Source organism: Alosa sapidissima, chromosome 17 (assembly GCF_018492685.1).
Source record: "Alosa sapidissima isolate fAloSap1 chromosome 17, fAloSap1.pri, whole genome shotgun sequence".
NCBI classification, from domain to species: Eukaryota; Metazoa; Chordata; class Actinopteri; order Clupeiformes; family Clupeidae; genus Alosa; species Alosa sapidissima.
The window spans coordinates 5,631,910-5,648,240 of record NC_055973.1 but is presented as its reverse complement, the minus strand read 5'-3'; the positions used below and the strand labels follow the sequence as shown (position 1 = coordinate 5,648,240).

The following is a 16,331-nucleotide window of genomic DNA, read 5'->3' as shown; positions in this document are numbered from 1 at the left end:
TCCCTCTCTTCTCTACCTCCACATCTCTCTTTCTGTTCCTCTCCCAGAACGGTGTGTATTTTTACCTATCTGCCTACATCTCCTTCACTCTCCTGCCTTTGAGATAAAGTCACAGCCATTCCCAAATGGAGCTTGTTTCCCCCACAGCTCCTGTTTAGCACACTGACATGATGGAATTAGCAAGCAGCAATCTGCTTTTTCCCCTCCTCCACTCTCTCACACACTCTCTTTGCACCTCCCTCTTCATTCTCCCTCTCTCCCACCACCTCTCTTTCTCTCTCTCTTTCTTGCTCATCACCCGTCTTTTTCTTTCTCTCTTTTCTCTCTCTCTCTCTCTCCTTCTCTGGCTCTCTGGCCAACGGGCCCAATCATTTATTTCCCTGCTGTTACTACACCGGCTCTATCTGAGTCTCCATTGGGCTGATAATATATCTGATGTCTGCTCCACTTAAGGCAGCCGGGCAGAGAGAGAGAGAGAGAGAGAGAGAGAGAGAGAGAGAGAGAGAGAGAGAGAGAGAGAGAGAGAAAGAAAGAGAGAGAGAAACGAGTGAAGAGAGGGAGGGGGAAAGGAGGGGCAGAAGCAAGCTCACACAGCCTGCTGTGCTGTACTGTGGGAATGGGAACATTGATGTGGTGTTACACACACACACACACACACACACACACCACTATTCACACCAATATGTTGGCGATCTGGTTGTCTACACAGCTGCTCTAAGTCCCCACCAGTGCATCTGGAAGTAGGCCACAGAGAAGCCCTTCAGTATGTGCACATGTGTCCCAACTCCACAGGGCATGGCTGGAACACATCACAGAGGCATCCATCACGTGGTGGCCTGCACTCGCCGCCCTGTGGGTATGCCACTCTCACTGACTGACGCTCTGGACCTCAGCGAGACCTTTCTGAATTGTTGCCGGCGCGCGCGCGCGTGCGTGCGTGCGTGTGTGCGTGCGTGTGTGTGTGTGTGTGTGTGTGTGTGTGTGTGTGTGTGTATGGTTCGTTGTCTCACAGATCTTTGTACTGTTTGTTTGAGTGTGTGTGTGTGTGCGTGTGTGTGCATGTGTGCAACTAACGATTATTTTTGTAGACGATTAATCAAAGCAGTTGCCAATTAATTTAATAATTTAATAATCAACAACATTAATCAGCCCTGGTGTGCCCTTGCAGCGGTAGTGTGTGTATGGTCTCGAGAGGAAACCCTGGGCTTCTGGGACTCTGACGCTCTATATGTCACGGAGATGTTTCAGAACCGTGTGTGTGTGTGTGGACCCGAGAGGAAACCCTGAGGTTCTCTGACTCTGACACTGCTGTGATGGAGTCCACACAGGTGTTGCTCCCTGACCTGGCGGAATACAGGGGAGGGGAGGGGACATGCGGCTCCAAAGCCAGGTGGCGGCACAGGTGTACTGTGTGTGTGTGTGTGTGTGTGTGCGTGCGTGTGTTGGGTGCAGAGGGGGTGCCAGCTGGCGGTGCAAATGTTAAAGGTTGACTAATCCGGGTACAGGAAGTGTATGGAGTAGCTGATGAATGAATACAGCGTCTCAGGTGCAGTTGGGTTAGACATGCTAGTCCATTACACTGCACACATGAATACAGCATCCCAGCTGCAGTTGGGTTAGACATGCTAGTCCATTACACTGCGTACACATGAATACAGAATCTCAGTTGGGTTAGACATGCTAGTCCATTACACTGCACACATGAATACAGCATCTCAGCTGCAGTTGGGTTAGACATGCTAGTCCATTACACTGCGTACACATGAATACAGAATCTCAGTTGGGTTAGACATGCTAGTCCATTACACTGCACAAATGGGAAATGAGAACGCCATCTACTCAACGCTAAGAACGCTCAACGCTAAGAAAAGGCTAGCATGCTAAGAGGACATAATTACTATATTGATATATATAGATCAGGGGTTTTCAACTAATTGTGAACCAGGAACCACCATTCTGGCTAATTGCACAACCCCAGGACCACCACTGAATAAAAATACTGATTCCCACATTGAAACTACATTACTGAATCCATGGTCACGGACCACTTGCAAAGTCCTCACGGGCCACAAGTGGGCCACGGACCACTGTTTGAAAACCCCTGCCATAGATAATCATACCATTTTACAATAATCTTAACATTTAACAACTAAGGACAAGACCTGCTTGCAACACTCTACTATGAGGATATTTTCAGCCTTTCAGAGTTCTATAACCATGAGTATGACTGATTTCTAGCCAGGAGTTTTCTTTCTGTGACTTATCAATTTAGCTTTGGAATATTCCCAGGTGCCTTTGTTTGGTCCCAACTAAGTGAACTGCTCTGACATTTTGCAAATGGAGATGTGTTAAGTTGCTTTGGATGAAAAAAGTATGCATGCCAAATGGCAAATAATCGACTGGCATGAACAATAATCCCCGCTCCCCACCAAATAGTTCAAATTAAATAGCTTACCTACACGGTCTGCAAGCCTGGCATGATCAACTGATAACACAGCCTGATTAACTCTTATGAGTGCCTGCCTAGCAGTGTTTATGCCAGTTTTATGAATGTGCCAAACCGTTGGCATTGGTGCCGAGAGTGTGTTGAAACTCACCGGTTCAGCTCTCTCGTAGCCCATCTCGGTCTTCTCGGTCTTCACCATGGGCATCTTGCCGGCGGGTTCCAGCTTGATCTCCCCGCCCGGCTCCACCTTGATCTTGGTGTTGTCGTCCTTGTCGAGCAGGTAGCGCAGCAGCGCGTTGTCCTTCTTCTTGGGGCTGATGGGCTCTTGTTTGGGGTTCAGCTCCCCGAGTCCTCCGACGCCGGCGCTGCCGTTGCCCCCTGCCCCGGCGCCGTCCGCGCCCGGCTCCTTGCCCGTGGCCTCGGCGGTCAGCTTGGCCAGGTCCACGGGCGTGGTGCTGTGCTGGAGCAGCCGGTGGAGGATCTTGTGCTTCTCCTTCAGGGAGGTGCTGTGGCCCCCTGCGGGCCCAGGGCCTCCCATGCCCAGGCCGAGCCCCATGGTGCCCCCGGACGAGGGGTCCTTGCAGGAGGGGTCTCCGGACATGGGCGGGGAGGGCGGCTCGATGGGCTCCGTCTTGGTGGTGAGCAGCTGCAGGAGCTTGGTGTGGCCCTTGCTGTCGTGAAGGCGACTCTGAGGGTCCGAGGCCGAATCGCCCTGCCCAGGCCCGCCGAACCCACCTAGGCTGGGGTCCTTCTCGTCCTTGGGGTCCGAGCAGTCCTCCGCTTGGTGCCCTGGGGTGCGGCTAGGATCCATGGCCTGGTTTTGATTCTGCTGATTGGGTTCGGATCCGAACCCGTCCGCCCCTGCTCCTCCTGCTCCTGCTCCGGCGGGCATCTTGTTGAGCATGTGCGCGGTGAGCGCGCCGGAGGCCGGCGAGCCAATGGTCTTGCGGTCGGGCGAGCCGAGGCCACTGCCGCCCAGGCTGACCACGTGGCCCTCGCTCAGCGCCTGCAGCTGCTGCAGCGAGTTGCTGTAGCCGTGGCCCGGCGCCGGCGAGTGCAGACCGCTGTTGCCGCCGCCGGACGCCGCCGGGGAGAACTGTGGCGGGGGTAGCCGCGGCGAACCGGCCGCGCCCGGGCTGCCCCGTTGCCGCGGCGACAGCACGCTCGGGCTGCTCTGCGAGGGGCTGTTCATCTTCAGCGGCCCGTAGGTGCCCTGGCCTGCCCCGGCTCCCGGGCAGTTGAAACGGTAGCCCGGCGAGGGGCCCATGGGGGAGGCCCCTGGCTCCTTGGGGCCCCCCTGAGTAGAGAAGCCAGAGCTTGAGGAGGTGGAGGAGTTACTGCTGACCGTGGTGTCCTGGCCTTGCGAGCCCGGGGTCATGCCGCCCAGGCTGGGCATGGCGGAGCTGGGGTTCAGGGTTTTGCCCATCCCCTGGCCAGCGCCCATCTCCTGGGACATGCCACACACCGGCTGCTCTCTGGACCAGAAGCAAACACACACACACAACCGGGTGTTAACACACACACACACACATGCATACAATAATATGCAACAGTAACACTTGCACATAAAGACTAACTAGTATGCCTATGTGCAGACACACACACACACACACACACACACACACACACATACATACACACACAAACACACACACCACCCTGGGTGAGGAGAAAGGATTGCAGTATGCAATTTTAGTCCTCTTTACTTTGTTTACAAAAGTAAAAATTGGTTTTGGGCATCTGTTCATAATATGACTTTTTTCTGTGAAAATGTAAGATGTCTAAGAAATACTCAGTATTTCAATCCTTTAATTCCACATACTTCTCCTCATTTACTAGCTCAGTGTTGATCCCAGAGATGTGGTGCTTGGTCAGCACAGGCATATTCACATACACACCTACACATACAAGAACACACACACAAATCTACACACACGCACGCACACACACAATCAGAAATGTCAGCTATGGATTACTGACGAGAGGCCAATTTGAGGAAAGGTCCGTCCAAGTCACTGAGACCCACCCGGCTGGCTACAGCTGTGTGGCGTGGCCCAATCTGCCTCAATCTGTCACATCTCCTGGCCTCATAAAGACCACTGGCCACCCACGCTTCCACATGCCACCTGACCCTTGTCCATGGCGACAGATTCTCAAGTCAGCTACAGACGACGGCCAATAGACAAAGCAATCTCTGTGGCCCACCACTTACGCAGCAGAAAAAGTTATGAATGACCGCGTGAGTGAGTGAGAGAGGGGCGCTCAGTGACTGCGAGAGTCGCGTTGGAGGAGGGCGGCCTCGCATTCTTATAAACAGAAGAACTGGAACTTCAACTTTGCACAGTTGTGCAGGACAATGCACCGATGGGTGTCAAGGATTTAAGGTCCAGGTTGAACATTCACAAACATCTTAAGACACAAACACACACACACACACACAAACACACTTTCAGGACTTAGATATGATGACGACTCTGCAGATACACATAGTACAGACAACACACACACACAAACAAAAACAGATATATAATCAGAAACAGACACACACACAAACACAGACACACACATACAAACACACACAGACACTACAATACAATACAAACATACACATATAGACACAAACAAACACACACACACACACACACACACACACATTACCTCTGCAGGATGTGCAGAGACATGTAGAGCTGGGGCTCGTTGGTGGCGGAGCGCACCAGCTTGCTTTTGGTGTGTGCCGACACGATGGTGCCATCTGCCAGGGAGAAGCGGTAGATGGGGCTGAACGCCTGGCCATGCCTCAACACTGGAGGGAGAGAAAACACACACACACACCACAAATGTGTATAAGATGCATATAAAACACATACACAAGATCCTATTGCCCACACACATTAAACAGTAAAATTAGGACGACGCACACACACACACACTTTTAAATCTCTGAACCTAAACCCCAAGGTGAATATTATGCAAAAGGCCAAACAAGCTGGGTGATCTACTCTGCTTCCATACCCCCAAACAACACCACTGTTGCACTACCAAACAAGGTCCTCTCCTGAAGCGGAATCTGGCTCTCCTGCCAGATCTCACTCCTACAGCAGAGCAGTGGCCCACCATACTCACTCAACACTTAGGGTGTAAGAAAATATTGACACATCTGAGTATCGAGCGTGATTTGTGAGATGTTCATTAATTAGTTACACACAAAGATGTATGACTGTTAATGGTTCATAAACCCTCCCAACAAGTAAACACCAATATTGCGAGTTGACTTTCACACCACTCAAATTTGAGCTGTTGAGCGTGATGTTGTTAGCCTATCCTGGCCTCTAGCCAGGATAGTGCTCTTAGCCTGAATGTGGCCGGTTGCAGAAAGCACCTCAGTGTTTCCCCTACAATGTATTTAACAGCGGCGCAGCGCCGCCGCTGGATTTTCAGCGCCGCTGCAACATAATATCACGAGATTCACTTAACACACTGTAAAAGCACAATGGCCAACGTCATCTCGAAATTGTTTTCTGAAAGTCTTGAGTAAGTTAAGTGCATCAAATCCGCACTTAGCCTCTCATTATTCAGGACATATATGCGGCATGATGTGTCAGGTGATTACAAGCCCAAAGACAAGTCTGCAGCCCATATGGCTAGCCTACGTTCTGAACACGGTTACATTGTTTAGCTATCCGACTGATGGGGTCTTGCTCCGCCACAGTGTAGCCTATGGTGTCATCGTTCACTTGTAGGTTACACAATAAATAGCCTACTTATAGGCCTGGTGACAATAAAAAATGATATTAGTTATATTTCATCACGAAGCTGTTTGTATGCCGTGAATTCGCTTGTAGCCTATGCCATATGTTAAGCTTGAACAATTCCTCTGATCCAAAGCCTGCTTTGACACATTGACACTAATGTGAAACATGCATCCTCCTCTCCTAGCCTACATCAAATAAAAGAAACCAATTCATGATTACCGAAATGAATTTAACATGGGGGGAAAAAAGTTTGTTGCGATTTAGCCTACTGTTGTGATGCGGTTCTTTCTGCTGATTGGATTTACCCCCCGTGTCGTCAACTCTGAGAACTCTTGCTCCGGCTGACAATTTTATCCAGAGAGCTGATTTCCCAAAGATGAGCCTCCATCAACATTCAACGACAAATTATTAAAACGTAAGTAATGCAATAGAGTAAACCAATGTGCTACAAGGTGTATGGTCTTAACGTTAATTGTAGCCTAGACTTGTAACGTTAGCGTAGGGCTATATGTAATGTTTGCATGGGAAAGCTAGGCGAACACAGTCTAGGCCTGTTTAAACTGTCTGATAGTTAAAGGAAATATGAGCATATGTTGGCATATACGTATAGCCTAAATTCTGTCCACTTAGCTATAATAGGCCATCACAAACAGACATTTTCTACGTTTACGGCATTAGACATATAGGAGCCTATATTCTGTTATCAGAAAGACATGTTCTCATAACTTCAGCGTTCACTTGACGGTGAGACGAACGGTCGCACTTCAATCAAGTAGCCTAGGTCTTTTTCGAGTTAATTGTGAGTGAGTTGTATGGTAACTGTGGGAGTGATGTAGAAGAAAAGTGAGTATTTACTTTTTTATACGTGGGTTTGTTGTTTTGGGACTGAGAATTAGACTACAAGGAGAGCATCTGGCTACGTGCATGCGTGTCAGCATTAATGCCCCCCCCACAATTCAATTCAATTCAAAGCCCAGAAAAATTAAGTGCTCGCAGATTGGGTGTGGCCTTTGCCATTAAGACAAATTTAAATAAATTGTAAATAATCTTTTAATTATTAATGGTCATTAAATGGTTGTGCCATTTAAATTTTCTTCTATCATTTTTAACCAATAATGTAAAAGAAAGCTGAAAATGTCCACAAAAGAAACACGAAGGTATGATATAAAAAAAAAAAAAAAAATGCGCAACAACCCCCCCCCCCCCCCCCCTCGCCAAGTAATAGCACCGCTGCTGGAAAAATTTCTAGGGGAAACACTGCACCTTGTTTTTTCCCTTAAGTATGACCCTTAAGGCTTAATTTCTCGGGTGTTGCACAGAATACCTTAAAAGAATTGTTAACGTTAGCCTATGTTAAAGCTGCAGTAGGCAAGTCTGACAGATTGAGGGGACTTAGCCAAGATTTTGAATGTTTACGACTCATGCCCCTCCCCCACTACCACGAGCACCATCCCATCGAGTTTGTGCTCGTCAGTGCGCACCAGACTGTGATTGACAGTCAGATCTCACACAGCCCTGCTCTGATTGGACCAAAAGAACCGGGAGCTGTGGATTTTTGCAAAACAAATAACAGGCTCTAGGTGGAGGTAGAAGTGCAGGTTTCTTTCTAAAACCGGCTGATTTATGTTGTTCTGTCGGAGCATAGTGTCAGTTTCAGTGAATATGATCAAAAAAATCTTGCCAACTGCAGCTTTAAGCTTACGTAAACCACACAATAACAATACAGCATGTTTCTGATAGGCCTATTTGACAGAGTAAGCATATTAACGGAGAGGTTTTATTTTGAATTGTCAAAAATAGTTAATATTCTTCATTTATCAGCATCAATTCAGTTAATAATATGGTTAGTAGAGTTAGATGTCCCTTAGGTTTTTCCCCTTAGTTAGGCTACTAAGGTCATTTGTGCAACAGTTTAAGGAATTTCTTACAAGATAAGGACAAAACCTTAAATACATAAGGGAAAATATTAAGGAGAATACTTAAGGGTGTTTGTGCAACCGGTTTTATTCTAATAAATTTCAGCCCCATTTTGAGTGTTTTGCCCGACATTGCACATCATCTACTTAGGAGGGCACTGCTCCCACATACTTTGGCCCATCATCAAATGTCTGTCCTCTTTGGAAAGCTTAGACCCAGTAGAATTCTCAGAAACAGTCAGTGTGACTGTGTGATGTACTGGTAATGAGATACAGAAGCTTGAATGTTGTTTTTTCTTTGAGACGGTAACATACATCTCTCTGGATCTATTTTATAGTAGTTTGATCAAATGTATAGTGTTATAATCAAATACAGTAATGCACAAAACACTTTTTGTCATAGAAAGCTTAACATTGATCGATTCTTAGCTTTAAAACAAGGTATATCACGACTATGGTGCTTCATGTTATGTTACGCATAGAATGGATTGTACAGTACGGGGAGGAGGAGGGGGGCACTGTAAGCGAGGTCGGTGCCAGTGGGGCTGAAATTTAAAGCCTTAAGGGACCCTTACATCAGAGATCACAGGATCTCTCACTCTTGGTTGTGGTTGTAAGCATAGCACATCTGCTCTAGCCACTGTGCTACAGGACTGTGTATGGCTGTCTCTGGTGTGCAGGTGTGCATGTCCCAGACATGCCAGAGCAGATCTGGGGTCTGTGCAGGTCTCTTACCCTCTTGCTGGTGGCGTTTGGCGAAAGACATCTCGCCGTCGTTCTGCAGGTGGAACCGCTGGATGCACCGCCGCACCAGGTCCTCCCAGCCAGGCTTCATGGAGGCCCGCAACGAGCTGGTGTCTAGGGACGTGATCTTACCTGCACACACACACACACACACAGAGACAGAGTTATTGCACAAACACATCTAGCAAGCAGAAATGCCTGGCACAGGCACAGACAGGCAAACAGACAGACACACAAGTAAACAAGGAGGTACATGAAAATAGACGAGCGAAACGCTGAAGCACCGTTGCCTTCTCATGCATACACACAGAGAGACAGACAGGTGGGGAGACATACACACTGGGGCACACACACACACACACACATATAAATACATGTGTGTGTGTGTGTGTGTGTGTGTGTGTGTGTGTGTGTGTGTGTGTGTGTGTGTGTGTGCGTGTGTGCGTGGTATGCGCCCTGACATGATGCTCCTCTCATTTCCCCTCACTCATACCTCAGACAGAGTCCAAAGAGAGTTCCTAAGCTCAAGGGCTTCTGATGTGGAGGGGAACCACCCCCTAATCTCAGAGCCAAAAGCCATTCCACTTTTATAGAGAGGCAACACTGAGGCCTACCCAGCTCAAGTACTAGATTGGAAGGGAGTGTGTGTGTGTGTGTGTGTGTGTGTGTGTGTGTGTGTGTGTGTGTGTGTGTGTGTACTTGGAATGACTGGCATCGCATACCCTGGGGATGTATGCATAAATGGGCAGAATATATGTTCAGATGTGGTCTGTGGGAGGGGGGGTGTAGTCAGACTGACTGGCATCGCCTGCTCTCGTGAGGCATATGCAGGTAGGCGGTGCTCGAGTGTGTGTGTGGTGTGTATAGATGAGCACAGGCTGGTGTGTGTGTATCAGGCATGCAGTTAGACTGACTGGCATCCCATGCCCTGTGGAGGTAGAGGTAGGAGTGTGAGAGTGTGAGTGTGTACATGCCTGTCAGTATATTTGTGTCTGAGTGTGTGGTCGTTTGAATGTCAGTGTGTGTGTGTGTGTGTGTGTGTGTGTGTGTTTGAGAGAGAGAATATGCATATGTACATCTTCATGTATTTGTATGTATGCAAGTAAGTAGTTGGTTGTTGTATCTGTGCGTATGTGATGTGTGTGTGTGTGTGTGTGTGTGTGTGGTTACCTTGGAGATCCTGGCGGGTGGTAAAGCTCTCGTGTGCAGACATCATGGGCCTCTCCTTCATGGGAACCCGCCTCGCCACACAGATCAGACACGACTGGAAGTCTACAGACACATTTGGAGGGAGGGAAGGAGGGAGAGAGGGAGGGAGGGAAAGAGAGAGAGAGCGAGAGAGGGAGAGAGAGCGTGAGAGGGAGGGAGGGAGAGAGAGAGGGAAAGAGGGATGTAGGGAGGGAGGAAGAGAGAGAGGGAGCGAGAGAGGGATAAGGGAGAGAGGGAGGGATGGAGAGAGGGATGGAGGGAGAGAGGGTTGGAGAGATGGAGGGGAACACTCAGTTACTAATTCAAATCCTTCGTCTTTAAAGGGACACCAGGCAAGCCTGATGCTTTTTCTCTACGAAACTCCCCCTCGCTCGGTCTGAAGCTCTTTTCCTTTTCTTTGCATCTTCCGTCAAGGGTTTTCGCTGCTTCTTCGCCGGCTCTGCCATTATACACACGTTTGCAACAAACGCTAGCGTTTCTTTAGCCTGCCTCTGTGCTGTGGATGCAGGATGTAAACTGATCCTGCTTCGGTCGGCGGGTACGATACACTGAACTTGCAAGCGGAATATTCTTCCTACAGGCAGTAGGGGCGGGCGAGAGAGTCTTCATTCGCCCTGTAATGAGTCATTTAACCATATACCGACTTACAAAGATGAGTAATTAACACGAAAGCGTTGCCTGGTGTCCCACGCTCAATACATGATCACATTATACACTCAGATTAAAAGGAAAATGGCAAACAGCTTCATATTTTAAACAAAGAGGGAGAGGGAGAGGGAGGGGGAGAGAGAGAGAGAGAGAGAGAAAGAGAGAGAGAGAGAGAGAGAGACCTCATGTGCTGAATGGAGGTTATTAATGTGATTATTAATGATGACTGCTGGCCGCTGCACTAGTGCTGGTGTGTGTGTGTGTGTGTTACATGCAGTTGCATGGGTCCTGTTGTGTGATGATGTGACAGGGTTGTATAGGAGCATATGTGTGTGAAAGTGAGGCTGTGAATGTGAAGTGAATACTCTTATGTGTGTTATTTGTTAATATGTGGGTGTATGTATACCTAGCTGTGCTGCGTTGTGTATACATCTTTGTTTGTCTGTGTGTGTGTATACATACTAGTCCTATGTATACACATGTGTGTGTATGTTCGTGTTTGTATGTGTGTGTTTGTGTGTGTGTGTGTGTAGGGCGCAGGGCGTGGGTGTGTGATGGAGTGTGACCTTTGGAGTGTGTGTCACAGTGGCTCTGCACCCTGCTGGGAGCCCCACAGGACAGGGCTGCATCCTGAGCCCCCCTTTAAAGAGCTCATCAGTCACACAGAGTTGCACATCAGCACAGACACACACACACACACACACACGTAAACAAACCACCAAACATACACAAATCTCACACACACACACACACACACACACACACACACAGGTGTACACGCAAACATGCAGTATAAATGTGCATCAACATACAGGACGCGCACACACACACAAACACCTGTGTAATAAATACTCTCACTGCCTCCCTGACTAAAACCCATCCTGACTATCTTAAAAGAGAAAGGGAGGGGGAAAGAGAGAGAGAGAGGAAATGTCGGGCAGAAAGAGAGAGGCTGAACCTAGGATTGCCTGGATGAAGCTCAACATTCTTAGAGGGCCAATTTTCACCAGTTGCTGCTGACTGACACACACACACACACACACACACACTCATCTCAAAATTGTAAACAGAGACCACTGGGTGGTCCGAAACTGGACTGGAGAACTTACTCCACTACTCTGCCTCTCAAACACACACACACACACAAACTTACTCATGCACACACAAACTGACACATACAGTAACACACACACACACACACACACACACACACACACACACACCTGCTCTGCTTTTGGCATGGGTCCTAGAGGGCTTCAAAGCCAGTGTGAGCGAGTAGCTGCCATGCTATTCAGTGCAGCCAACACAGGTCATACAAATAGGCCCCATCTCACTCAGTTTACACTACTTACAATCTCAAAGGATGACGAGGGTAGAGTCAAGCCTAATAAATACTCAAAGGCCTGCGCGCACAGACACAGACACAGAAAATACCATCCACAATCGGGGATACCACAAAAACAAACTACCAAGACTTTTAAAGTTTCTTGCACCACTTAGAACACACACACACACACACACACACACACACACACACACACAGTGAGTTCAGGGGGCTCATTCCAGCAAAAGTGAAATCCAACTTGATCCACTGGAATAGTGGGGCTTACACATCCACACATACTGTACTGGGTGAACTCTACGTGACTTTCAGGAAGGGGGAGGTGTGTGTGTCACAGATTGAAACATTTCTTCTAGAGAGGCAACAGATGTGTGCCTCACTTCTTCCTTCTCTCTGCCTTTTCCCTTCTTTCCCAATGACTTTCTCTCTCCTTCCTCTTCCCACCTCTCCCTCCCCCTGTCAAACAGATGTTGTGAGGAAATGTCAGACTCAATCATCGGCTGCTCTGACGGAGTTTAAGCAGGTTGGCACTCAGCACCAAATGCAAAGCAGTACGCGGGAGAGGTCTGTTGCGCAGGCAGAGCTGTGGACACCACGCGCTGGGGAGAGAGGACCCCTGGGTTAAATATGACCGTCTGCAAGAGCAGCCAGACACACTTCAACAGAGTCAATGAGCGCAATGAGAGAAAAAGAGAGAGTGTGAGAGAGAGAGAGAGAGAGAGAGAGTGTGAGAGAGAGAGAGAGAGAGGAGAGAGTAGATAAATAAAAAAGGCCCCAAAAAAAAAAAAAAAATACAATAAGAAACAAAATAAATAAAGAAAAAAGAAAAGAAAAAATAGAAAGGTACACGGCGTCTCACCCTCTCCCTCCTCCTTGATGGACTTGGGCTCGGACACGGCGAAGCACTGCATGGTCTCGTACTTCTGCTGGGCCTCCTGCTCCTGCTGCTCGTCCTCCGGCTCGCTGTGAGGGTTCACCAGCATGCGGCAGTTAAACGTGTGGCTGTTCCGCCTCGGGTTCTCGCCCGACCACGGAGCCCCGTTAACTGGAATGGCCAGAGAGACAAAGAGTCAGCAGAACGGACCTGGGAGGTTCCAAATCACACTCACACACTTACACACTCACAAAAGGTTCTAGCATCAAGATGAAATGCTCTAGTAGGAACCAAAGCTAGTCCATGCTGAGGGTACCCAGAGAGATGAGGATAATGTCCCTGCACGTTTCCATCTCCATTGTATTTTTGAATTTTCATTAGGCTATTGATTGAATTAACATTGTTGTTTATTATTGCTATTCTCCTTAATGTAGTCTTACCAACTTTTACATTGTTACACTGTTAAATTTAACTTTGTATTGTTGTTATTTGTATGTCGCTTTGGACAAAAGTGTCTGCTAAATACTGTAGCATAACCATCTCCATCTCTCCCACTCTCCTGCTCCAGCTCCACCCTCGGCTCTTTTTCTTCACGTCATCCTCCTCTCTCTCGCCCAATCATCTCTTTCTCTTTGTCCATTTCTCCCACCCTTTCTTTGTTTCTTTCAATCTTCTCTCTCTCTCTCTACATCTCTCTCTCTCCCTTTCCCTCTTGATCTCTTTGCTCCTTTATTTCTGTCTTCTGAGTCCCCCTTTCTTCTGCCTCACCCCCACCCCCCTCTATCTTTCCCTCCATCTGCTCGGTGTAGTTCAGTGCTCATTGATAAGCCAGTGAAAGTAGGGCAGCAAGCAGCTAATCAGGGCCAGTGTGCATCCAGATGGCTACTGCCTGACCACAGCCTACGCTACAGCGCTCGCTCGCGCTCTCTCTCTCTCGCTCTCTCACACACACACACTTTAAAGCTCTACTCAGCTAGAAAGACTACACTATAACATACAATTCACTACACACACAAAACACATTTTAGAACATTTTCATTACACTACACCAAATACATCTACTCCAATACAGAACTGACCCCCCAAATGACTCAGCCAGCCTGAATACCAATGCACACTACTCTGAGCTACACACTCACGGCTGTGTCTGAAACGGGAAAAATGCTGCCTTTTAAGATTTCTAACAGGGGAGTAAGGCATGTCCGATTACTTCTGTGAAATGCTGCCTTCTAAGAAACCTTCGTTTTGCCGAATTTTGAAGACAGCGTAGATGTATCCTTCATGCTGCCTTCAATGTCCAAAATTCAATTTAATTGTGAGCTTCAGCTATTGCTGAAGTCAAACGTTACGTTATTCTGCTTTCTGGTATCCTGACAACGGTGTTCTGTGTTGCTATCTTGCTAGGCTGTCTGAAACAAAGTTCGTAGTTGCTACCTTGATGCCTGCTACGGCAAGCAACTAAAGGCAACGAGAGAGAGCTGAAAGCAGCTCTGCTGTAGTGCGGCCTCAGTGCTGGGGGGGTGGGGGGGGCTCTGCTGTAGTGCGTGGCCTCACCCAGGGACTTGGGCAGCAGGTTCTTGATGAACTCGGCGTGGTCGCCCACATGCAGGATGCTGTAGACGCTGGTGTTCATCAGCTCCTCCTGGTTGTAACGCAGGTACTGCGTCACGTTCTCCGACACAAACACGATGTTGCCCTCCATGTTCACCACGAAGAAGAAGCCATCCAGGGCCTACACAGGGGCGAAAACAGAAGAGAGAAGATACGATCAAACATCACATCAGAGGGCTCAATACAACAGATCTGGTTGAAAATGTGAGGACCATGGGGATATTTACTATAAGTAATGCTCATACAATCTTAGTGTATTATTTACTCATCTTGTTTATTGCTATTCTAACACTCTATTGGCCCAACCACAGGACAGGAAAACAACCACTTCTCCAATCAAGCTAACTGCTAACACCTGTCTGTGACAGCTTCTCTTTCCTGATATACAGTTGCCCCAACCAGTTGAGACTTGACGTCAGCCATGGCTACAGGAGTCTCTCATTCCTTAAAAAAGGTTGTTTTTTAAATGTGTTTTAAAAAAAAAAATGTGAAAACTCTCAGTATGACTTTGGAGTATTCTTAGTGGCATGACAAAATGTTTTGTAAATACTGCACTGGTTCAATAATAGGACATGCAAACTGACAGGGTGGGCCCTGATTGGTTAATTGGGCAGTGTGTCTCCTGCCTCTGTCCAATCCCTCACCATCTATCAGCACTCTACCTCCACACTGGTGCCCTCAAATAGCCTTTCCCACCCCGTATGGGCCGCTCTCAATCACTGTTCCCAACACTTTGTGTTTGTTTTCAAGGACACGTGGCTTGTGCACAGGGAACAGAGAGAAGCCTGCATTCAACACACACACACACACACACACACACACACTTTGATACCAAACTTGGCATCAACAAAGAACCTAACACATACACACACGTAAAGAGAAAACAGATACCACTTCCAGCAGTGAGCTCTTGAGGTGAAGAGCTCTTTAAATAGTCTACACAACAGAGTTATAAGTAAACACAATAAAACAAAACAAGACATTAACTACACAAAGAACAAAGACAAACAAAAGAGTGTAAGAAAACAAAGAGAGGAGAAAAAAGAAAGAAAGAAAGAAAGAAAGAAAGAAAGAAAGAAAGAGAGAGAGAGAGAGAGAGAATCCCAGATTGAGTTCAGCAGTTCTTTGGATGTGGCCATCTGGTGGGCACATTAGACAAACAGGGGAGGGTAAACATGGAAGCCCTGCCAAGTGCACCTTTCCAGGGCTAGGCTTAGGCAATCCTGTAAACCCTCACACACACACACACACACACACGCCCTCTCGTCGAAAAACTGCTGATGGACAGAGATTGCGACAGGAGTGAGAGGGGGACTGCCAGGTTGCATTCTGACCCAGTTCCAATAACGCCCGCTCTACCCCTCCCTCTCCCTCTCCCTTTCTCCCTCTCTCCCTCCCTCTCTCTCCCTCTCACACTCCCTCGCTTCCTGCTGCCCTCCCTCTCCCCTTCTCGCTCTCCCCTCCCCAGCCTGTCTCTCAGTGCTCGTTACATAACTTCCTTTATAGCCATGCTATGCTACATGTATATGGCCTGGACTCCTGGAGCAGGCAGCCAGGGAGCAGGCACACTGCATCAGGTCAGGCCACAGGGCTGCTGTCTACAGCCAGAGTGCTCTCATGCTCACACACACACACACACACACACACACACTTAAATGCATACACACTCCCATGTGCACACACACACACACACGTTGCAGTACTGTAGGTCTCCCCCCCCCCCCCCAAACTAAGTTAGTACCTGTATAATAATAAATGCTTAAGAAATAAACAATATGATTTTTTGTCA

General features: G+C 48.0%; 1 protein-coding gene across 1 annotated transcript in view; it reads right to left on the bottom strand.

The window, feature by feature from the left end:
- Positions 1-14,686, bottom strand: part of ncoa2 (nuclear receptor coactivator 2) — a 48,418-nt gene extending 33,732 nt beyond the window's left edge. The window contains 6 exon segments of the mRNA XM_042067434.1: positions 2,598-3,921; positions 5,105-5,249; positions 8,850-8,990; positions 10,029-10,130; positions 12,917-13,102; positions 14,486-14,686. Coding sequence (XP_041923368.1) covers positions 2,598-3,921; positions 5,105-5,249; positions 8,850-8,990; positions 10,029-10,130; positions 12,917-13,102; positions 14,486-14,633 — 2,046 coding nt within the window. The 5' untranslated portion in view covers positions 14,634-14,686.
- Between the last annotated feature and the right edge of the window lie 1,645 nt (positions 14,687-16,331).